Source organism: Excalfactoria chinensis, chromosome 13 (genome assembly GCF_039878825.1).
Source record: "Excalfactoria chinensis isolate bCotChi1 chromosome 13, bCotChi1.hap2, whole genome shotgun sequence".
NCBI classification, from domain to species: Eukaryota; Metazoa; Chordata; class Aves; order Galliformes; family Phasianidae; genus Excalfactoria; species Excalfactoria chinensis.
The window spans coordinates 1,551,451-1,575,594 of record NC_092837.1 but is presented as its reverse complement, the minus strand read 5'-3'; the positions used below and the strand labels follow the sequence as shown (position 1 = coordinate 1,575,594).

General features: G+C 45.7%; 1 protein-coding gene across 1 annotated transcript; it reads left to right on the top strand.

The window, feature by feature from the left end:
- The first annotated feature begins 723 nt into the window (after positions 1–723).
- Positions 724–23,032, top strand: LOC140258183 (organic cation/carnitine transporter 2-like). The gene is made up of 10 exons (XM_072348242.1): positions 724–1,255; positions 8,603–8,706; positions 9,376–9,530; positions 10,158–10,329; positions 11,353–11,479; positions 14,609–14,709; positions 15,947–16,161; positions 17,288–17,470; positions 17,855–17,990; positions 19,167–23,032. Exons 1-10 carry the CDS (start codon positions 863–865, stop codon positions 19,252–19,254), a joined length of 1,674 nt encoding a protein of 557 aa, XP_072204343.1. The 5' UTR covers positions 724–862; the 3' UTR covers positions 19,255–23,032.
- Positions 23,033–24,144: the final 1,112 nt, after the last annotated feature.

Below are 24,144 nucleotides of genomic sequence, written 5' to 3'. Positions count from 1 at the left end.
GCCAACTCAAGGCCTCCCTCCATTGCCTGCTGCCTGCAGCACACCAGGGGCTCCTCCTTTGCTGCCAGCAGAGGCCCTGGCCAGCCTTAGGCTGAGCAGAGCAGGAGCCAGAATCCTCTATAACCGCAGGAGTTAGAATGGACCTCTGGAGATCAGTTAGTCCCAGCTCCCTGCTGAATCAGGTTCCCTGGAGCAGCTGCACAAGAAAGCATCCAGGTGTGCTTGGATACATCCAGAGACACCCCCACCCCTCTGAGCACTTTGTGCCAGGGCTCTGCCACCCTCATAGTAAAGTTCTTCCCCTTGACCAGATATAACTTCCTATCACCACTCCTCTGAATCCCTGCAGCTCCAAGAGGCGTTTATATTTTGCTTTTAGTCCTCATGGACCTACTTAGCAGTAATCATCTTCCTACGCTGCCTCTGTTTGGCCCATGATGCTAACCAGCGGGGATCCCCCTGCTTTACAGACCATCATGTCTATTATCACAGCGCTGAGGACATCAGTCACTCACACGCACACGGCAGCACACGGCAGCCCGCCCCCCCTCGCTCAGCCCGGCCCATCCCGGCCGTCTCCCCGCGCTGCCCCCCGCCGAGCCTCCGCCGCGCCCCCGTGCCGGCCGCAGGGCATGCCGGGAGCTGCCGGCCAGGCTGCGCCGCGACGCGCCGGGTTGAGCCGGGCCGGGCCGGGCCGCAGCGCCCGGCCCCACCTGAGGGCCCTCCGCCTGCTAACCCCACCCCCGGCCGCTCCCCCGCCGGCGAGGCCCGGCCCATGGCAAAGAGCTCGGCCGGCGGCTGGGCGGCTCGGGGCCGGCCGCTTCCTGCCCGTCGGTAGCGGCGGGCGCTGTTCGGCCGCGCCATGCGGGACTACGAGGAGGTGACCGCCTTCCTGGGCGAGTGGGGCCGCTTCCAGCGCCTCGTCTTCTTCCTGCTCAGCGCCAGCATCATCCCCAATGGCTTCAACGGTCTCTCCATCGTCTTCCTGGCCGGTACCCCCGAGCACCGCTGCGCTGTGCCCCCCGGAGCCAACCTGAGCGAGGAGTGGCGGAACGCCAGCATCCCGCTGGAGCTGCGCGGCGGACTCACGGAGCCGAGCCGCTGCCGCCGCTACCGCCTGGCCGTGCTCGCCAACCTGTCGGCGCTGGGGCTGCGGCCCGGCTCCGACGTGCAGCTGGCGGAGCTGGAGCAGGAGCCGTGCCTGGACGGCTGGGAGTACAGCCGCGATGTGTACCACTCCACCATCGTCACCGAGGTGAGGGGAGCGGCGGGGCTTCAAGCTGAGCCTGCCCCGCACCGCGCGCGGTCAGGCTTGTTTGGTGGGTTCCGGCACAGCGCCAGCCCGAGCCTTCCACCTGCAGAGCCCGTGTGTCAGTCAGGAGCTGCATTCCCGCTGCTCCAGAAGCAGCAGCTGCCGGCAGGACACGCCGTCCGCGCTGTGTTGCCAAGGGAGCGTGTGTGGATGTCAGCACTACTGTCCTGGGCCGCTCTCGGTGGCCCTGAGTGCTCCTGCTTTTAAATCTGGCATGCTACGTTTAGTGGGAGATCTAAGCTAATCTCTTCTGTTTGCTTCCACTTGCAAAAGCGGTCTCCAACTGCAGGGTCTCAGCTTGTGTGGCCTGTATGCAATGCCTGCTGAATTGGTGTCAGCTGGTATCTGCGGGAGGACCTTAGGGAACAAGGATCAGCCCGGGAACAACGGGCTCAGCTGGCTTTATTGTTGGTAGTGCATGGATGTCTCTTTGAACTTGTACATCAAAAGGGTTTGGTTTATTTTCTTTATAAAGGTGGCAGAAGTCATCCTGCAGGTGTGGCAGTTGGATGCAGCAGGGGAGTCCCATTCTGTTCTGTGCCACAGAGGACCCAGAGTTTGCTGCGTATCAGCCTGACACCTGCTGTCCCTCTTCAGCTCAGCTGTGTCCTGCCAGCACAGCTTCTGAGCCAGGTAGTGAGGCTGAGGCTGTGCTGGTTGTCCTTGTGTCAGGCACCCACATAGACCCACAGGCACCGGTTGCCTTAAGATGCAAGGAACTATTTGGATTTCAAACTGTAGATAGGACTTTTCAGAAGGCTTGTTAACCATTTGTACCATCCAGTTTCCTGTCTGTACATGTGAGCAATCTTTGCAGAACTGTAGCAATGTTTTCTGCCCAGCGGCCTTTGTTCTTTGCTCTCCCAAACAGAGATGTATGTTTGAGTGCTCAGAGCCTGCTCACAGCTCTGAGCACAGAAATCCTTCTCTGGTGAAGGACCAGAGTGAAGAAGAGACCATGGGAGAGATGCCCAGTAAACACAGGGAAGCGTGGGCACGGCAAAATGTGGATTGTGAAAGCTTCCTTTGAACGCACACAGGCTTGGGGAGCTGCCACAAGGTGTTGCCTCACCTGTTTCTTAAAGAACTGCTTTCTTCACAAAGAGTAAAACTAGTTCCTGGCCATCAGTGCAACGTATGGCTGTGAAGGGCTGACGCACTCTCAGGACAGCTTAAGGTGGTTGGCAGCCTCTGCAATTCAGCATTTCTGCAGGTGAATGTGCTGCTTTTGTCTTGTGTGCCCCAGTACTACAGTGGCTGTCCTGACTGAAGCGTGGTTTGTCGGCACATTTTTCTCCCAGCTTCTTCCCTGGGCTTTGACGCAGTGCAAGTTACAGTGTCTGAACTGTCAGAGCGTCTTCCAGGAGCTCTGAGATCCCTAAGGAGAAGCAGCTGCTGATGTTCTGCTACGACTGCAGCAGCGCTGCACAGTTAGGCAGGAGTTTTGTGTCTGGGGGAGATAGTGTGAGGTTGCCCAGACTTCGTGCACTGAGGCAGTATTTTTTTCTCCCTTTAATATTAACGCCTTTGAGCCAGTTTTGCAAGAGCTGTGGCCTTTCGCATACTTGCAGGTTTTCTCTGTTCAACGTGTTTAATTTGCTGGCTTGGTGTTGCCGCTTTCATGGTTGACTAATGTGTTTGGTTGCATATCTCGAACTCGTTGAATAATCATGAGGACCTTTGTCCCAGATTTCTGGAGCTGACACAGGAGGGGGATGGGGCATTTTTTAAGAAAGGTTTTTCCACAAATCTCTCCTGGCTCCAGGGAAAGCCCTCCGCTCTGTTCTGCTTAGCAGAGGAGACATAACACATTCAGTTCTCTTTCATGTGACGGTAGGCTTCCCTTTTTTCCAGCAGACACACAGCACAACGGTAGCCAGTCTGCCCTATTTAACCTGTTAACCTCCAGAGCAAAATCCCTTTTTCCTCCTTTACTTTTGGATGGGCTGTATCGTGAGGCACAAGCAAAGCTTTTCTTTAGTCAAAGTGACCGTTCCTCCCTGAGTCCCATAAAGAAACAAAAGAGAATGTAATCAGAAGAGTTTGTGTGTAATATTATCTGGGGTAATTCAGGGGAAAGGCCAACTTCCTCTCCCAGTCCTTTGTGTGAAAGCCTGCTATCTGCTGTGGGATCGAGCTGAGCAGTGACTTAAGGCATTAGTAGTCTAGAGGAATCACATCATGAGGATACGCTGGATGATGAAAACAGTTTGGGAGAATTCTTATGTACTCGCATATGGGAATGTTTCTTGTATACTGACACTTAAATAGATGAAGAGTTTTGTGGATGCATTCATCTTCAGTTTTACAAACATGCGGTATTGTTCATGCAAAATCAGCTCAGTGCATCTTTTGTGCTCCAGAACTGCATGTTTCATGCCTTTTGTAGTCTTAATGCGTGTCAGTGGCTGTTTTTGCAAAGGAAGAATGCTCATCATGGAGTTACTGCAGCACCCTGAAGCCTGCTGTGATGCTGAGGCTCTGGATGCTTTATGAACACACAGGGAGAGAAAGTCTCCATGCACATATGACAGCCCTGAGTTTTCCATTACACCAAGGGATTCAAGTCCTGCCATGCAATGGCAGACCACCAGGCAGTGGTGACACCTGGAGTAACACAAACAGGCCCCATAGCATTTCTGTGTAACTAAAGTTTTGATGTCCTCTTCCTGTTGGAGACAAGGAAGGCCGTGCTGTTATGTAAGAGCAGACTTATGACAGGTGTCTTAACTTCCACAAGCTTCCCTGGTACGGGAGCCAGCAGCAGAGGCATGAAACAAAGTCAGGTGAGCCAGATTCAGCACTGCTGGCCCCATTGTTCACATCCACACGGTCTCTTCCTGTGCAGGAAGTCACACCCTAATATCTGTTAGTCTTGTCCATTACAAACAGGCACGTCCTCTTTGTTGCTGCAGGGTAATACTGACTATTCTTCTGGCTGAGATTGATATTAACAGTTTCTCCATCTCGGGAGCTGCCCCAGCTGTGAATGTCATAGATAAGTACTAACTGAGGCTGTAACCAGTTCATGGGTGCAAAATGTGTTAGTAGTCTTGTCTGAAGGAGGAATGTCTTATTTCCAGCTCCTAAGTGAATGTGAATGGCAGCTGTACTGAAATGCTTTAAAAATGCAGTGTTTTTCGTGGTGTGTTATATGAAGCATGTATTGCAGGGCTGTTTAGCTGTGCACTGTAAAACAGTTAAGATTTTTAAAGAGTGACTGACCTCTTGTTGACACCATTAAAATTAAGACGGTGGTCATTTAGAGGCACTGTACAGTGATGGAGTAATGTTCCTGTTGTGGGGTATCTTTAACTTCAGATTGATAATCCACCTGTTTCTGGTCTCAGTGCCCTATTTCTTTCCCAGCCATCCCAGAAATAGGGTGTTTAGTAGAGTTACGTTTCTTCACAGAAATTATGACGTTTGGTGTTTTGTTTTTTTTTTTACATATGTGGTAGTTTAAAATAACTACAAGGGAGGAAATAGAGCATAATGTATGATTTGTAGATTAAAAGCTGTGAAAGAACATCTAAAAGCACTAAATATCTTGGACGTCTGAATGGATTTTCAGAGGAAAAGTTGTTTAATAACGCTCAGCACTCTCAGCTAAATGGAGAATGTTGACATGGATATGATAGAGACCGGATTGTGAATCGATGGCTGTAAGTACTCTGTTGTGAGATGGGGCCGGGGGCTTCCTAAGAACCTGCCTTGCTTTACAGAGGGAAGCAGTTGGTGGCAGGGTGTGTAGTACTGGATTTGCTTCAAAACGTCTTACTAAAATGTTGATATTTTAAAAAGCAAATATTAGCACACGAGCCTATCCCACTTCTACTGTCATACGTGCAAACATAGCTGTGCACAGCCCTCAAAGGTTTTGGTCTTGTAGTTCTTTGCGTAGGGTTCTGCTTACCAGTATCTGGGAAGCGCAGTTGATGCTGCAATGGAACATGAATTGAGATAAGTGCTTCTTTTTGGCACCGGTGTGATCCTGAATTATGTTGTTGACCTTGTGATTATTTCTATAAGTTTCCAAAGGTATTTGGTGACAGTTTGTATCTGTTTGCTGTAACACTGTAATTGCGAGGACTTTGGACGTGTTGTGGAGTTCCCCGATGTTCAGACTTGCAATTGCCGTGTTATGGTATGTCGCCAAACAGTGGGTGGATTTTATGCTTAAATCTCATTGTCGTGTTGTTATTAGCAGTTAGTTTGTTAATTTCTGTTATATCTCCTTGGAAGAGGTGGCAAAATGCCAGTGAAAGTTGCACAAAATGAGGCATCTGCATCAGCGCCTGGGTGGAGCACTGCAAGGTTTCATGTCAGGAACTCATGAGGTGCCAGCTCTTCTTCCAAGGCAGGTGATGTTCTGCAAGCACAATGGGTGCAGTATCTATACACAGAAAAAGTAGATAACCTTTACCATTGTGTGGCTTTGAAGTGCACAGAGAGCTTGGAAGAAGTACCTTTTTTTTATATAGGATGTGGCAATGTCATCAGCTGCACTTGTGGCCAGGACTTGCCCTGCAGCTTTAGTTTGATGCCTTTATTTACCCCGCTGCCCCGTTCTCTGCAGAACTCAAATATTTTGTCTCAGAGTCTGAATTTTGTTGTGATTGTGGAGGCACGTGTGAGATTGCTGTGGCTCCCAGCTCATTGCTGCAGGTGTAAGGCTGCTCGTGAAGACATTGCCTTGACCCAATGAGCTCTGCAGGAAGTATTTACAGCCCAGTCAAAGTACTGCACTCAGAGTAAGAAGATAAGCTTAAATCACAGCAGATGATATCCTTTTCCACAGTTAAAATAATAATTGTGAGAAAACTTTGTGCCATGGCATGAGCAATGGGTAGCAGCGTGGAGGAGCTGACACTTTGCAGGGTCAGTAGCTGCTCTTTGGAATGAGGATGGAACATATTCTTGCCACAACACCTTGCTGAGGTGAGCCTTATCTGAGCCTCTGGGGCAAAGGCTTTGCTTACTCAAGGGATACCAGGAAATGAAAATAGCACATGATTTTTAGGGCACTGGGTCACAGCATGCTGTGTCCAAACAGCCCTGCCAGCAGCAGGAATCAATCAGTAACTGCTCTTGGGATCCTCTCTGGCCTTCCAACCATGATGCTTCAGTGACTTTTTCTTGGGCAATGTACGGTTCAGGGAAAGGCATGGCTGCAGAGTGCTTCTGGAGGACTGATGCCATCATCAGTATGAACAATGTAGACCTGTCTGGTGACTCATTAAAAAGCTGAGGGCTTCATTCATTTACTGACTAGGGTGAGAGGTAACAGACCTGAAAATCTGCCTGTTCTGATGGTTGTACCCATGGAGTTTTTGGCTAAAAATAAGTGATATTGCACAACCAAGGTAGTTTTCCCTTGGAAACCCAACACTGAAGTTCTCTTCAGTGCCTGGTCCAAGTGCTCTTCATCGTAACAGCTGCTGTAATTGTGTAAATAGAGTGGAAAGAAAAACAAGATAGTAATTAGGGCAGCATCTGAAGGACCAGTGTGGTTCCACCTGTCATGGCAGTGTAACACATTTCATAACCGTGAACTTTTCCAAGCAGTGTCTCTATTTCAGCATCCACAGGAAATGTTTGTTATTGGGCACAACATGCTGGTGTCCAGCAAGCAGAGTGTGGTGCAGGCTTATGCTTCACCGTCGTGTGAAGACATACGATAAGCACAGAAGCCTCTGTTCTGTATGAATGTGGTGGTGACCATTCACTGTGTATTCCCAAGGCACTGTTGGCTTTGCCAGAGTTTCTTGGCTGCCATAGGCTGTGTGAGCAGGCATCAGAGAACTGCTCAAATGTTCTTCCATTTATAACGCAGTGTTTGTTGGATGAATGCATATTTAATTGTATACATGTTAAATCACAGTTTTTAATCTACTTATTAAAAATCATGGATTATTGTGGTTGAAGGGGACCCAAAGGGATCGTCACATCCACTCCCTGGCTCTGCATGGAGCCACCCAAAATTCAGATCCTATTTCTGAGAGTTGTCCCCTGCTCCAGAAGTACCTTAAAAACAACCAAGTCGAATCCGCAGTACTGAACTGTTTGTAACATGGGGTGGAAAGGAAGGAGTCATTGGGATCAGCGTCAGTATTTTCATTTCAACCTTTTTAGCATGAAATGAAATCTCCCCCAGTTTCCATCACTGAAGCATCACGTGGGGCCCTGTGGGAGCTGTCTGGAGGGCAGCAGTCAGCAGGACATGGCCTTGTGTCACAAGGGCTGGTGGGCTCCAAATTCCACTGCTGTGCTCAGCACCACATGGGGCGAGCAGGACCTGAGGGGCAGCAGCTGTAGGCAGAGCCCAGCAGTGAGGGAGGGGCGAGGGGCATCCCTGCTGCTCTGTGCTTTCTTCTGGGATTTATTAATATTTACACACTTTTTTTCCCCCTCAATGACCAAAACAAAATGAAGACTCTTTCGGTAACAGTTGATAGAGATAACAAAGTAACACGAATGCTATTTCCAAAAGGTGAAACTGTTGCAGGTCAGAGGGTTGCAAACTGTTGCAGTCTTCATTTAATAAGTGTCTTTTTATTTTTCCTTTCTGTTTTTGCCAACGTGTATTTTCTTTTTGATGATGGTGTTTTGCTTGGCGTCTATTTATTTCAGTGTGTGCTCTGAAGGCTGTAACTGATGCTTCCCTGGAGAAGTGAGATCTGCTGGGCTCTGCAGGTCCTGGCGCAGACCCACACTTTGCAGTCAGGTTCCCGGTGAGCAGTGAAGTCTCTGAAAACCACATGAAAGTGTAATAAAAGAGGAGGCACTTCTCTCTATGTAGTTCAATTTCTCTTAAATTAGAAATGTGAGCTCTTAATGCAAGGGTTCACTGTTTGCAAGAAAAGAAGGTTTGGGGTTTGTAGTGAGGCCTTGCAAACCCAGCGGGATTAAAAGTGAGCTGAATGGAGCTTACCATGAAATTGGGAGTGACCTTCACTTGCATACACAGGGGAAGAACCATAAGTGTCAGCCATTGACTGTGTAAAGAAAAGCACAGGGGTCTACACCCGAGGTGGTGGTGGTGGTGGTGTGGCCTCAGATGAGTGATGTGAAGCAGGATCCGAGCTGGTGGCATTTGGCCTCTGCTGAGCAGCATTGTTTGGTGTTAATTTTGTCAAGCTATGTCTGTGCTTTAAGTTGGTTATTCTTTTCTTCTGTGGAAGCTTTCTGTCCAGAGGGCACATTTCCCTTGGGCTCAGCCAACCTGCTCAGAAGGAGGGAGGGGAAATGCTGTTGATTTAAAGCCTTTCATGTTCTTTCTCCTTGCAGTGGAATCTCGTGTGTGACAATGACTGGAAGGGGCCCATGAGTACCTCCCTGTTTTTTGTGGGCGTGCTGCTTGGATCGTTCATATCAGGACAGCTCTCAGACAAGTAAAGTATATGCACCAGAACCACTGGTCTTTTATGTGCTTTGCAAGCATGTGAAGTTTGGCACAAGTGTTTTCTGTGACCATTACCATGTCCTAATTCTGTGACTGTCCAATCTGAGTATACACAAAGCATACAGAGCACATGTCCTAACTCGAACCAGGATGTCATACAGGGATCGCTGGTAGGGGTTATATTTACCAGTTTATTTTTTCAGAGTAATCACTTCTGCAGCAAATTGGTTTTATGCCAGAAGGTGTAAGAAAGAGATGCTTCACTTCTTACAGACGTTTTCCTTGTTATGTTCTTTTAATATACTGATCTGTGAACTGTTTGCTGTGTGGAGGTGGAGCACCCATTATTGCTTTTACATTGTAAGTAATGTTGCTGACAGCGAGTTGCCTCCCTGCTCGTTCTGTCTGAAATGAATGAGTGGTTTTTCAGCACATACCTGAAGGTGACTTGGCTGTGACCCTTGGAATATTATTTTCTCGTGTTCTGTGGGTCTCTTCATGTATTTAGAGTAGTTGTGCATGTGCTGTTTCCTGAATGTTTGCTTCTTGCAGATGTCTTATATTACCCTATGTATACACATGAGTCATTTCTTTCTGAAGATTTAATTCATGCTTTTCTTTCTTTTCTTTTTTTTCCTTTTCATCTAATCCATGGAAGATTTGGCAGGAAGAGTGTGCTGTTCTCAACTCTGGCAATGCAGACCATCTTCAGCTTCGTTCAGATCTTCTCTACCAGCTGGGAGATGTTTTCTGTGTTCTTTTTGCTGGTCGGCATGGGGCAGATCTCAAACTATGTGGCAGCGTTTGTTCTTGGTATGGAAGTCCTGCTGGGCACAGAATGCTGTCTGTTGTCTTGTTTGCTTTCCTGCTTAGGGCTGGTTTGTTTTGTCAAGAAATGTTCTTAAGAGTTTGTCCTCATCACATGTGGATGACTCATGCTATCTTTGGAAGTTTCCAGTTGATAGAAATGAAGTCTGAATTAATTTAATGGGTTACCAGAGGATTCAAGTGTTTTCAGTTAATAGAGAAGTAGAGAATTCCAGAAGGTTTTATGGGTCAGGGCCTAATCTAGGCATCTCTGAATTACGCTTTAAAGAAGCTAGTCTCTCCATAAGCTGCAGGAGACCCTGTGGAGATCAAGCTGAAGTTAAGTCCTAGTATATCTGATGGTTTTAAGTCCTCAGGTACAGCAGATCATAAAAACATAGAAATACAGAAGAGTTGGCTACTTCTAGCTAAAGAAATACTATATGGTCTGATTAGTTATTCTTCATACTTATAACTGCTGGGTTGATGCGAGATCATCACATGAGGCAGGTTTGTGGTGCCTCCAATACTACATGGCTATGCTCTGTACTGCCCCATGTAGTATGTCTCAAAGCCAGTTATTTGTGGTTGCTATTATGTTAAAAGAATAACTTTTGCTCTTGTTCTGAACAGGCACAGAAATTCTTGGCAAATCCATTCGTCTGCTATTCTGCACGTTGGGTGTTTGCATCTTTTATGCCTTTGGCTACATGTTGCTGCCACTGTTTGCCTATTTCATCAGAGACTGGAGGATGCTGCTGCTGGCACTTACTTTACCTGGGCTGCTCTTCATCCCACTGTGGTGGTGAGTATAATGAAAACAGAAGACTTTAGACTTCAGAAGTCCTGTCAATGGGTTTTTAAGAGCCAGGTGTCAGCCAGGCTTTAGCATTGAAACTCAGGAACGGACAGAATAGCGGCCATTGTATCCTTTGCTGTTCCCAAACTTTTAGACTTAAGTCTGCAGCTTTGTGAGTAATCTGTCTGACTTATGCCTGGAGAAGTTAGTCTCCATTTTCCTTGAGAGTTCTGGAAAATTAAAGTGTTCATACATGAAAAGGGGGGAGGGGGAAAGGGGTGGAAAAATAAAAACAAAAAAAACCCTTTATCCTTCTGTACCAAGTAACACCAGTTAAGTGTTAGGTAAGGCCTAAAGGCAGAATGAAAAAGCAGTTATGTTGGAAAGTGACATGGTGACAGATCTGACAAGCTGTAGCTGTAGAGCAGTACTTGCGCTCCTGTGCAACCTCGGTGCTTCCTGCCTTAGGTAATGAAATGCTGCTTTCCAGTGATGTAAGCTTGTAAAGTTTAAATCAGCCACATGGTGGTGGTGTTTCTTCACTTACGTGTAAAACGAATGTGATTGCATCTGGCTTCTCTTAGTGAAGCTGAAATAGCCCCGTAGATTTCACTTTCTGTAAACACTGTCACATACAGCTAAATCAAGTATTGATTTCTTGTGCTTTAGTCACTATGCAGATGCCTCTTCATTTACAAAATGCTGCTTGTGTATCCACATTTCTGAATTCCTTTCATTAAACCATTTTCCCCCATACTCTGAAAGTTTCTGTTGATTTTTTTTCTTCTTTCTTTTTTCCCCTGAATCATTCCTCAGCTCTTTGTACTATTACAATACACTGACACGTTTTGGTCTGTTCTTCAGCCTATGAGTCAGCTCTTGTAAACCTGATTTCTGTTGTCTTAGCTTTAATTTCTGCAAGACGTGTCAAGTTTTGTCAGGTCTTTGTGCCTGGAACAGCACGTGTTGGTGTCTGAAGCAGTGAATTCTTTGGAAATGATGGCATATTATTCTGAATCTTTCTTACAGGATCATTCCGGAGTCTCCACGATGGCTGATCTCTCGGGGACGATTTCAAGAAGCAGAAGACATCATCCGAAAGGCTGCAAAAATTAATAAGGTTACAGCCCCAGATGTTATCTTTGACCCTAGTGAGGTAAGGTTCACGTAGCAGTCAGGTTGTTTGCTGGGCCTGCTGTTATCTACGGAAAGCAATTCATTTCGAGTTTTGACTGCCACTGTATCATGCACTTCTGATGTGGTTACAAGTTCATCTTTTGCCAGAAAAGCCTTAAAGCAAAATACCTTTTCACTGTTTGTTAAGGTTCGAAAAGCCCTTGCCGTGCCAATCCCATGCAATATTCAAATGAAAACATCCTTCTGAATGTGGTTAACAGCTTTATTTTCTGTTTAAACTGCATTTTTGGAAGAGAATGTGGTTAGTTTGGTTTGCCTGTTGCTTTGTGATCTGAATGCATCCCAGATGAAGCCAGCAAGTTAGCAGGAAGTCTAGTTTATCACAGTGATAAGTACAATGGATCTCCTTAGCCCAGGCAGCTGACAAAAGGCTTCTTTAGGTTTTCCAGGCACCTGAGACCTGGCCATGTGGCACCTAACAGGGAATTCCAAGTCTCCTCATCTCAGTCTTTGTTTGTCCTCTGGCTTCTGATCTTTTTGGACAGAAATACCTGTTTCTGAGTGGTTGGATATAGATAATGCTTATGTTCTTCATGGATTTTATGCTTGGCACTGGAAATGTTGCTCTTCAAGCTCAACTTCTACCACATAGAGGAGATAAACACTTGAGCATCCTCGAACTGGAGTAATTAGCAGTAGAATTGCTTGTTTCCTTCAGGTATCTTTGGTGTCCTTAAGCTGTAGAATGAGTTCCACATTCATTTATTCACAGGCCAGGCAGACAAATCGTTTGCATAATCCAGGGGAATGGGCACCTGTCTAGCACATTATTTGTAACGTCTATCTGGGCACAGTTGCTCAGCTGTATTCCCCCTGACACTAGACGCCGTCTAGTTGTTGATAAAAAAAATTGATTGTTCCTATCCTTGTGTATTTACTTGATTTACAAAGGCTCTCAGATCTCCCAGTCTGAGCCAAATGTTTAGTCGTTAAACTCAGATGTGTTGCTATTGAGGCTGAAAAGGCTTCATTTGGCTTGCAGATAGCTGAGGTGCAGACAAGCCTACTTACCTAGGCTAGATTCTAGATAGTAGGATAAACATCCTGGTCTTGCTGGAACAGAATGCCAGAAAAACCCAGACCTTATGATGGCTCTTGCACTGGACTTCTATTGGAAGAACCTTTTTTTGTCGTTCTTCTGCTTTCTTTTCCATTCCTTCTCATCCTTTAAGCTTGAAAACTTGCCCTGTGCCAGCAAGACAACAGAAAATGAGCTCTGGCTCCAACATTCGGTTAAGATCATCATCCCTGGAATGCCTCCATTTCCTGTTCTTAGAAATACTGATCCATTCCCCATTTCTGAGCTGCAAAATGCTTCACATTTCCCCAGAGAAGGGGGGTGGATATTTCTGATCACAGAGATAAAAATCCTAGGATATCAACCTCTAGAAACACAGCTGATGACTCAAAGTAAAAGGAACTAGATTAGCAGGTGTTTGATTAGCTGCAGAACTCCCAACCATCTTTTTTTCTTCTTCTTCTTTTTTTTTTTTTTAATAAGTTGTGACAAAATATCTCGTGCAAAGCCTTTCTTCATCTGTGGTCTGTTTATCTGTGTGTTTATCTATCTTTCCGAAGAAGGCTGGCATCTTTCCCCTGAGGTCTTAGGAAACATGTTTATGCTGCATCAGGATTCTCAGAAACAGGCTGGCCCTGAGGCACTGTGCATCTGGAACGGAGGAGCTCACAGGGCTGCTGCCCAAAGAGTATTCCTCTGAAATGTTTAGACTCCAAGGTTTCAAAACCAGCTTGGATTTCAAAACCTGTTCAGATTCAGCAGGTGACTGTTCACAAATGGTCCATGGAGCGTCAGCAGGGCCTGGTTGGCGGAATTGGCTGATTAAACAGGCTTGGATGACAGGTTTCATTCCAAATCACTTTGCCTTCCCTTTCCTTGTTGTAGTTTCTTGCTCTCTCCTGTCCTGCTAAGGGACTGTTATCTGGCAGGGCCCTTTTTTTTCATCAGTGATCTAAATTTTGCATTGTTCCTGGTTTTGTTTTGTGGTTTGTTTGGGTTCTTTTTTTTCTTTCTTTTTTTTTATGCTTCCTGTTTGTAGATATCTTGGCAATAAGGAGTGGCAGAACTGGAAAGCACAGAGGGAAGGTCATGTGATTTAAGAGAAAGGACTGTGTGCTGAGAAGCTGCTGCAGCTTGTGCAGGGGGGAGGCTTAAGCTTAGAAAACTATCCAGTGTAAAGAACTGTTTGCCTTTAAGAGAAAATTAAGGTTTATAAGGGCAAATGCGCTGAATTTTGGAGTGTGTGAGCAGTAGAATGCAGTTTTATCTTCCAGGTCTTCAGAACGAAATATTGCTTGGAAACAATATTCTCTTGGCTGCAGAGGGTATATAAACCTCATGCTTTTGAGACATGGAGGAGAAAATACATGTTTTCAATTGAGGAACAAGACTCAAGGGTTCTGTATCAGTCCCCAGCATCTAACCTGCAAAATATCACCTAGCTGAGATGGAAGAGAGGTGGATGAGGAACTAAGTTTAATGAATGGTTGCTTTTATCTCTTCCCTGGTGTGCTGGGATGCATCCAACTTCTTCCACTGAACCTGTCTGATGTTCTAGGGGAAAGAGTTTAAGTTGTACTAATAGAAAGTAGAGGATGCTAAGGTTGGCTGGGCAGAAAGAGATCAGAAGCATTTAAAGTAGTGGGTGCACTGTATTGGAGTGACGGTCTTACTCTGTGATCATTTTCACACACCGTAGCGTTCACAGTGCAGACAAAAGGAGTCAGTCTTTCAATTTGTAAATTAAAACTGTTGCTTTGTAAGTCAAGCATAAAAGTTAAAATAAGCAGCTTCTTTTATGGAGTCTAAGGCAAAGAAAATGCTTACTAATTTCAGCTCAAATGTTAAGTGACTTTAAGAAGGAGCAGCTATTTTTACAGATACTTGTCTCTTGTGCATATATACATGATTGGTTAAAAGCAAGGCACCTGTTTCAGCTTTACAGCATATCAGAATGGTCCCAGATGTACTCAGGATACTGATGTGTAAGCCATGCCAGTGGGCTTATTGTCACAACTGTTCCACTTGCAGGACGCTGATGTTCCATGCTTTTTGTTTGCTTGTTTCCAGCTGCAAGATTTGAGTTCCCAGGGGCAACAGACATACACCATTTTGGATCTAATGAGAACACGAAATATCCTCACTATCACGATTATGTCAGTGATTCTGTGGTAAGCAGGAATGTGGCTGAGGAATAAGTGGGCACAAAAGCAATAAAACGATAAGGAACTGCTCTTTGAACACTGAGGTGTTCTAAAGAGGTATGGGCAAAACCGGGTAGCTTCAATTCAAAAACAATGGCCTGAAGTGGCAACATGCTGCTTATGTAGGTTCTTTGTTACATACGCTGAAGGGCACATAGCAAATGAAGTTTTGCAATGAGAAAAAAGAGTCAGCATTGTGGAAGTTAGCTGCATATCTTAAGTGCTTTTGCAAATCCAGCAGAAAAGTATTTGGTGGCTTTTGGCTCGTTTCAAACTGGTTTTACCTTGTTGGTCAGTTTTTAAACCATTTCCCAAAGTGTAAAGCATCCTATGCTGGTTCACAGCAACATTTCATATATAGATCCCTGGTATATTCCAAGTTATGAATTGAATTCATTGAATTGAATTCTCTGCAAAAGGTGTAATTCATCAAGGTTTGCCGGTGTGATAAGCTAAGGCAAACTGCTACTAAAAGTGACTTCCAGCTAGAACAAGTAGGTTTGTTTGTTTAATACAAAAATAACCCCTAAAAGCCCCGTATTGTACAGCATCACAGAAAATCCCACATAATAACTGCTATTGAAGGGTACAGCTTTTCCTGGCGCATCATACACACTAACAGGGGGATTACCTCTGTTGTCCTAGGCAATTTATTTTAAGCAATTGAACCATGAAGGTTGTTCTCCTTTGAAGTGAGAAGAAAAGAGAACTTAATTTTGGTCAGTGGTGCACTTAATACTGTGCAGTTTTTTTGCTCTAGGTTCTGCTATAACATAAATGCAATGGGAAGGGAAGTGCTGAGTGCTCTGCAGATCTTGGACACATGCTGAGCCAGTATCCTTATTTACCACGTGCTGCTTGCTAGTGAGGCATAACCTCCTTTTCCCAGTATCTCCAAAACAACGTAGATTTTATCTCCAGCAATACTTGTGTGTTTCCCATGGTCATATGTGCCAGCCTGGCAGTGACACAGTTAAGATGGCACTGTTCCCAGCCACTAAACTCCATCTTGTTAACCCAGGCACAGAGCCATGCAAATGCAACTTGAATGGTATCCTGCCAACTTTGGGCATGGTAGAGAAAATCCCAGGCTGTTTGGATCTGCTAGGATGCCATACTCCTTTTGTCTGAGCTCATTCAGCAGGGAGGGTAACGACCCAGAATGTTGTAAAGAACAATCTGACGGATCGTGTTCTTCTTTCAGGATGATAATCTCCGTTGGTTATTTTGGACTTTCCCTTGACACACCCAACTTGCACGGCGATGTCTACGTGAACTGCTTCCTCTCAGCAGTGATTGAGGTTCCAGCCTACATTATCTCCTGGCTGCTGCTTCGAAATCTCCCCCGACGGTATTCAATGGCTGCTGCGTTATTCTTGGGAGGCTGTGTTCTTCTCTTCATTCAGCTGGTGCCTTCACGTATGGAATCATTAGTTGATCTCAAACACACATGATAGGTGAAGTCCAGTGCCATGCATTGGGCAGATGTGGAGGAAAAGTATCCTGAAGGGACTAAAGATAGACGTATGCTTCCTATTTTTGCCATCCTTCCTTGGTTCTCAGTGCTCCAGCACCAGGAGCTCACAAAATATACCAATCGAGATCTTTTTTTAAAGATAGGTCCTTGATTTTGTGGTCTGCTTGGATCAGTACTGTAGTCCAGTTTTGGCCTATCTCACATCTTTGACAAGGTGCTCCAGTAAACTCATGGAGGTTACCTGAAGGCTGCAGAACTTGCTTCTTAAAGACTGCCGTTGACTGTCTTTAGAGCCGTTTGAAAGCTAGTGTGGAAGTATTTTTGGTAAGCAGAGATGCTTGCACTGCGTTAAAGTTAATAGTTAAAATGTTTGGTAAATCTGAGGTGGTCAAATTAACGTCTATTGGATATCAAAACAGCATGCATCTTCAGGGTGGTTAGAGTGAGGGTTGTAGACTCAGTCTGACTAGGAGGTCAAGTGTAATGGCAGAGTAGTCTTGTTGCTTAGCACTTCTTTCTTCTTTGATTTGTAAACAAATCAGGATGAGTTTATTTGACATAGGTAATGCATGAGGCACTTTGTTGGTTTTTTTTTTGCCAGAGTTAGTTGGAAACAGATAAGATCTGTTTTGATTTTTCCAATTTCCAATCCAGCTTTCCTGGTTAAAGTCAGCTCAGCGTTGTAGAATTGACTGATAGCTACAAAAGTTAAGGAGAAACCAGAGTAGCAAAGTAAAATTAACTTCTTCAAATGCTTAACTTTGCTCAATTTATTAAGAGGAGCCATATAGCATTGTTTGCAATAGCAAAGATCTGCCCCCTGGAACCTTGAGAAACCTTTTGAAGTCGTTGCCCTGTTGTACTTATTTTTAAACCTCCTCAAGAGGAAAGTGGAAATGTTGGGTCCTAGTTTAAAAGAAAGAAGTTGCCCTCGCTCAGTCACATGTGCAGGAAAAATGGACACCAGATAATGCAATTAATTACACAGGAGTTACGCAGTCACAGTCAATTTACTGGATATCATGAACTGCCAAGAGTTTTGTTGAAGTTCTTGCATTTTAATTTCAGATCTTCGTGCCCTATCTATTCTCCTGGTGATGTTAGGGAAGTTTGGGATCACATCTGCCTTTTCAATGGTATATGTTTACACGGCTGAGCTCTACCCAACGGTAGTGAGAAACATGGGAGTTGGAGCGAGTTCCATGGCCTCTAGGCTTGGCAGCATCCTTTCGCCTTATTTTGCTTATCTTGGTAAGTGAATGTCCCAGGAGGATGCTGATGGCTGGAAAGCATTGCTTCAGTGCTGCCTGCAAGGCTTAGGACAGAACTGTATCTGAATGCAAGACCCAGGGTTTAACATAAACTGAAACAAAATCAGTTCTGCTCATTTGCCCTCATTCTTGAACAGTCCCATCCTCACAGGCATCGTGGGTGTGCCCACAAAGACTCCCCAGCACTGCAGTGCTTGTGTCCACATGGTGGGTCTAGAATCTGTTGTGACACTGTGGAAGTCAGGGGGCACCAGCTGCTTTGGATGCTGTACTGAGGGGATTTTGTTTTAACTAAAAGCTGTTCTGAAGTACAAACGTTGTCAGTGGCTTGGAATTGAAGCTACTTTTTGTTGCATTCTGCTAGGTGCCTATGATAGATTCCTGCCTTACATCTTGATGGGGAGCCTGACTGTGCTATCAGGAATTCTGACTCTTTTCCTGCCAGAAAGCTATGGTATGCCTCTTCCTGACACGATTGAGCAAATGCTGCTGGTAAAAGGGTAAGTATTGCCTTCTGATTTTTGTACATGTTTTATCTATAAAGTATATGCCTCTGTGTGTCCCCATTTATAGAGCTTTGCTGAAGTATTTGATTTGCTCTAAAGTGTGCTGGCAGTAGGAAAGGCTACAGCACAAGTAAGGGCCAATTTACATATGTACCACAGAAACTGCTGGCTGTACTTATAAAGGAATTCTAACAGTTCTAACAGGGATTAATGAGTTATGAAGAATTGTCTAAGGGACGTTTTTCTGGAGGGAGGTGGGATGCGCTGCACTAAGAGGATCAAAGTGTCTTTTCTGGTAGGATGGCTCACCTGATAAGCAGAACTTTAAACTAGGGGAGGGGCAGCCAGCAGCAGCCTCATGGGGGACTGGTGGGCATGGGTGATGTGGAGGAGAGGGCGTGCAAAATCAGCAAAAGAAGGCTTTTAGGCAGCACCAGCTTCAGCATTTGCATGTAAGCAAGGAAATATCTACAGGGTGCTGTTTTGGGGGAAGGCAGGGGGTGGGGGAAGGCACTTTCTGTGACATCAGCCTGCTGGCGTGCCTTTCTGAGGTGCTTATACGTGGTGCATGCAGCATGAGGAGTAAACATGAGGAGTTAGATTTGTGTGTGCAGTTGCAGATCTTGTTGGGATCACGGAGACATGAGATGGCTCCCATGACTGGAGTGAAGTCCCTTGCAGTGAAGGGATACAGGCTGGAGAGAGATAGGAAGGACAGACTTTGCTTTATATGTTTGCTTTTAAAGGTATAGTGACATTTTATGGATTTAATAACCAGCTCACTGACAAAAACATTTTCAGCCCACAATGGTGAAGTAACATTTCTGGTTGAAAGTGGGATGTTTTTTTTTCCTTAGTTAAATGGGCTTCATTTTTAGCCTGTATGTTTAAATGATTCTGCAGTATCAAACTGTCGCAAAGTAATTTACCTTCCTAAGTTCTTAAAGCGGTGCAAGTACTGCTGAATTCTTCCAATTTATGTCAGCTGACCTAAAGAAGCGTTGAGAGTTGGGCCTTCTGCCATGGCTCCCACTGTTAGAAAAGGACCCATTCAACTGAAGTCAACAGAAAGTTTAACTTTAGAGTCTGTAATGTCAAATAGGGTTCTGAATATCAGTCTTCTTTCTCTGTCTGCTCTGTTATTCTATTGTCCTGTTTCTTTCTTTGCAGACTAGAATACAGGCCTGCATCTAGTGCCAAAAGGAATTCAAAGGATGAAGAAGAAAATCCAGAGATTTTTAAGAGCACTTCCTTTTAATGAAACTCCTTCTTCCTGGTGGACTGCAAGTTAAATGGATTTGCTCCTAACGCTCATTCTAGAAAAGGGCTAGTGGCAACACTTCTTCCTGCAGTTTTAACCTTATTTATTAATTTAAGCACTGTGTTCCATATATTCTCTTTTTATATGACCACAAATACTGTGTAGCCTTCACTGATATTTTTTTTTCAGCCAGTTGTTTTAATGCATTAATACCAAGGAACAGTATCTGATCAGACCTTTGGAAGTAAGTGTATACTTGAAAGTGAGCTCAAGGGCTGGCAGAGCACCTGGACTCCACAATGAGTCTTCTTCAGAGCTAATGGCCATCAAGAATTTAGAAACGCTAGAAAAAGCTGCTAATTACTTTTGATTTCTTGACTGCTGTCTTTGGACAGGAAACTTATTTATTACAATGCAAACATGCCTCTGTGATCTTACTCAAGTGACTTTGCACATGCTGAGTTTGCTAGCAGATTGAGAAAGATGCGAAGAAAGATCTTTGAGAACGAGTTTTAACTTGTTGTGTTGTGATCCAGTGTAGGCTGAAAGGATGGTCTTGCACAGGGCACGGCATTGAGGTTTTGCTGACAGAATCCTCTCTAATCCAGTGCTGGATTTCAGCTACAACTTTCTGATGGCGTTGTTTACATCTGACACTGGAACCTGGCCCACTTTGGGGCTGTATTTATTTCAAATGATGCAGAAGGTTTTGCCTGTGTGTGGAGAGGGTGGTGGTGGTAGTGTGAGCTTCTTCCCTTTTGGAGACTGCTTGAATTTCTGAATCGCTTGGGTTTTTAAACCATAGTCTGTGCGATGTGGTTGGTGGAAGTGATTCTCCTGTCCTAGTTCTGTCCTTTCTGCACACACGCACATACATGCACATGCACACACTACCAGCAGTCCATGCCACTGTGTTGACCTTGTGGTGAGAATTCCCGAGATCAATATTTGCAATGCATTTCTGACCACTGGTCTTTGATTCTCAGCTGCCAACTGTACAACGCTGCGAGGTCTGTTATTTCACTGCACTCCTGTTCATTCTTAATGTGAATCGTGTTAAGGTTGTTCTTAAAAAATCACATTGAAAATCTGCTGAGACCGTTCCTTGGGTCACAGCAGCACCGAATACCTGTGTCTGTTTGAATCTGTGCATAAACGTGGTCTCATTTGTGCCATTCTGAACTCACGCTGCATTACAGTGTGACAGATGTGTGTAGTGAAAGCATTCGTCCCATGGCATTTGTTTGTGTGTTGTCCTGTCTTGTAGAGGCTGGATATGCAGAACTGGAATTGCTCTGCTTGGGGCTGGTGAGGCCTTGCTGGCTGCTGGCCCTGGGGCATTGTGCTGCTCTGTGCCAACATGCAACGTCAGCTGCTCCAAGGCTTTTGCTAAGCACAGCTCTGTACCCTGTCCTTGCCAACCAGGCTTTCTTAAGCTGTAGGGTTTCACTGCTTTCCCTGCATCTTCTCATCTACTTGCTCAGTGCTGTGACTGCTGGGTGCAGCAGGGAGCTGGCTGGTGGTAGCAGGCCCAGAGTGACACAGGGAAACTCACTATTGTCACTGTCAGCTCCTCTGGGAAAAGAAATCCCCAAACTTTGGCAGGTTCCCACATCACTTCTGGTTGGTAGAGGGCCCTTTACAATGCACCTTGTGATTTCAAAATGGAGCATATGTTGAGAATCTGAATTATACACGTCGTGTGATAGACTCGATGTGTGCAAGTAAACTTCAGGAAAGTGCATGAAAGCAAGCAGGCTGCTTGGTGATGGGAACATCCCAGCACCCCAAATCCGTGATTCTATTTGTCACATTCCTCACCTTTTCCAGATTATTCATTGCAATTGTAAGAATATGCTGTAAAAGTCAGCACGATGATTTCTGACATGTCGCTGGTAGGAACCGGCACATTGAAAAGCAGCTTTTTTTGTGCTGCGGGAGAAACCTCACCGCAGGAATTTGAGGCAAAACATCCAGCTGCAACTTCCTTGGCGTGAATCTGCCAATATAAACAGCCCTGTCCCGTCAATCTTTTCCTGGAAACCATTTTGGAAGATATCCTGAAATATCAGATACGTGCCTGCTTGAAACCTGGCATGGGAATCCCTGCTGAAACCCATTCAGTGCAATTTCACACAGGTTATACCTTCATGTGCCTCAACAGCAGGCTTTTGTTCTTGATGATTCTAATGTTTATTAAGGGCTTTTTTGGGATTTTTAATAGGATTAAATTGGGGGAGTTTCCTGGTTGTGATTAATCCTACTACAATGACAACCTCTGTGTCACAAGTTTATGTTTTCTTCCTCACTAATCTTGTAAAAATCCAAGAGTGAGTCAGAAGCAATCTATTTAATATAGCATCCTGTGGTACTTTGTTTACTTTCCTCTCCTGCCCTAATCCTCGAGCTTATCTTTGCAACAGGGAACTTGTTTTGGTGTGAAGTCAGAATCCAGCTGCTAAGTATTTCCTAAAGAACCCCGGGGGATGTTTTAATAGCATCACTGGGCAAGCAGGATGTGGGTGGAGGGACGGACCCAGCTGTAAGGGTGATGTCAGTTCTGGCAGCAGGTCAGATCGGCACCAAACGGGCTGTGGATGCCTTCTGTACCAAACGGTGGGGTTTAGTGCTAGGATCAGATGGCACCTGGTTAATGAAAGTGCTGCTTAGCAGTGCAGAATCTGTTCTGCTGCCCCTTGTGGAAGGCCTTGTTTTGCTGAAAGCTCTCCTGTTATCCTCAAAGTGAGGAGTGATGCTTTGTAAGGGGTAGGGCAGAATTTGCATATGAAAGAGGGGCTGGGATAAAACCAGGAGTGTGGTCACCGCACAGGAGGGTTATACAAAGCTTGGCTGAACTGTAGCCTGGGAAATGCAGGAGGGCTGTGATGCCCTTAACATGCATTACAACCATTGAGATCTCCGGTCAGGGAACATCATGGATCTCCAGTGAGGAAAACAGCATTAAGGCTTTGGCTTAGGAACCGGGTTTCCTTCATTCCCAGCTTTTTGATTCCTTTCATCTCCCCGGGAGAGATGCACAGCCCCACGACTTTGGTTTCTTAGCCCCGAAAGTACCACAGTTTCTTCAGCCTGATGTTCACACTGAGCAGTGCGTGATTCCCTGATACGACTCTCCTGGCTCTGGAAATTGTGCTCTCATGAACATCTCTGAAAGATGAAACGGCAGTTTGGGATGACTGCTGACAGCCAGGCCGATGAGAAGCATCACTTCAGCATTAATTTTCTCTATGCACTTAAGTATGTTGTGAAAGCGTTGTTCTTCCAGGGGACTTTCCTATTGAGAGATGATGGTACTGTATTGCTGATCTCGTGGAGCTTGAGATGAACGTGAGTTATCCCCACCTCTGTTTACAGCTGCTTGTGTTTCGTGGCCTCACCCACAGGGGTTCATTTATCAGCTCCCTGGGGACCATGAGCACAACAAGCACCTGAGGAAGTGGTTGGGACCGTCTGTGTGATTACATTTGTGTTGCAGTATTTGTAGGATAGGGCCTTAACTTGATAGGGCCTTTGCTTCAAACAGAATCAGCTTGAGTAGTATAACGTGATGCTCACACGTGCCTTTGGGATGCTTCGACCCGCTGGTAATGGCCACAGCCTTGTATATAGAAACGTATGGAAATTTCCTCTGGGAATGTAAATACTCTTAACTAAATTGATTCTTACCCCTGTTGTTGGTTTGTTTGTTTTTTTTTTTTTATAGAAAAATGCTTGTTTGTAAAATTCTGAATAAAATCATATCTGGGATACAAGTAACAGAGGTGCCTTTTTATGTAGTCCTATAGATTTTATGATGGTTGATGGGTTCCAAGCCAAGGGCTGAGGCAGGGGGTTGGGATCCTTATAGCTTAGCAGTGTTTGCAGCTCCTCCGGGTCTGTACCAGGCTCCACAAATGGTCCTCAAAAATCCAAGCCTTTCCTCCCAACCACAAGTTCAATGTGACAACAGGCAGGCAGTGAGGTGACTCAATGGGGCACCTGGAACTCGCTGGGCTGCTGATGGGAGCTGCAGGATGAACTGCTGCTTGGAATCCTCCAAGGAGGCCTGGAGACAAAGCAGGGTGAAGAACTGGTATTTAAGTAACAGCTCGTTTCCCGTGGTCCCTGTAGAACATGGAACTTGATTCTGGAACCCTATGAAACATTGGAGGAGAGCTAAGTTGGATCTTGACAAAGTACCAGCCTTCTTCCTTTAATTAATGGTTTCCAGCTGGTTAAATCCTAGCTCAATGGGCCACCTTTCTGCTGGATGTCTGAGGAGTTTCAGCATTTAACAGCCCAATGCTGTTTGTATATTACTTAAGAACGTGAAATCCTTGCTGCCTCTGTCAGCCCCTATTGTGGGTTGTTGCTTTATTTCTCTTAGACTTCTGTTTGTAGAAATAAACGTTTACGAGGGGGTAAAAGCAAACAGCTTTCTTCTAAGCCACTGGAGGTTTTAGAGATGAGTGTCTACAGCTGTAGGGGGAGTTTCTCTGCCCCGCTCTCACCTCTGATGCGAGGTCTTTAACCTCTAATGCTGCTGACCCTTCCCTCCATCGCTTTCATTCGCTGTGAGCAGCGCCCCTCGGGCTCCCCCTGCTCCTCGTGGGTCGGGGGCCGAACTCCCCCCGCAGCCCCTGGGCGGGTGGGGCCGGGGCGCTCCTCCTCCGCAGCGGAGAGGGAAAGGGAAAGCGAAAGGGAGAGAACGGGCGATGTCCCCGCAGCGGGGCCGAGGCAGGCGGCACACGCAGCCAGCAGAAGGGGGCAGGTAAGCGGGGGATGGGGATGGGGGAGCCGGACGGGGATGCGTGGAGGGGTTCTGACCGAGCCCGGTACCGGGACGGGGTGCCCCGGGGGCGCTGCTGCAGCGCTGACCGCCCTGGG

What these genes read in the sequence shown, in the direction of transcription:
- LOC140258183 (XM_072348242.1), top strand. Translation starts at nt 863, where the DNA reads ATGCGGGACTACGAGGAGGTGACCGCCTTCCTGGGCGAGTGGGGCCGC. An exon ending in CTCTTCATCCCACTGTGGTG is followed by an intron (nt 10,330 to 11,352) that starts GTGAGTATAATG and finishes TCTTTCTTACAG; the next exon opens with GATCATTCCGGAGTCTCCAC. An exon ending in ATTATGTCAGTGATTCTGTG is followed by an intron (nt 14,710 to 15,946) that starts GTAAGCAGGAAT and finishes TTCTTCTTTCAG; the next exon opens with GATGATAATCTCCGTTGGTT.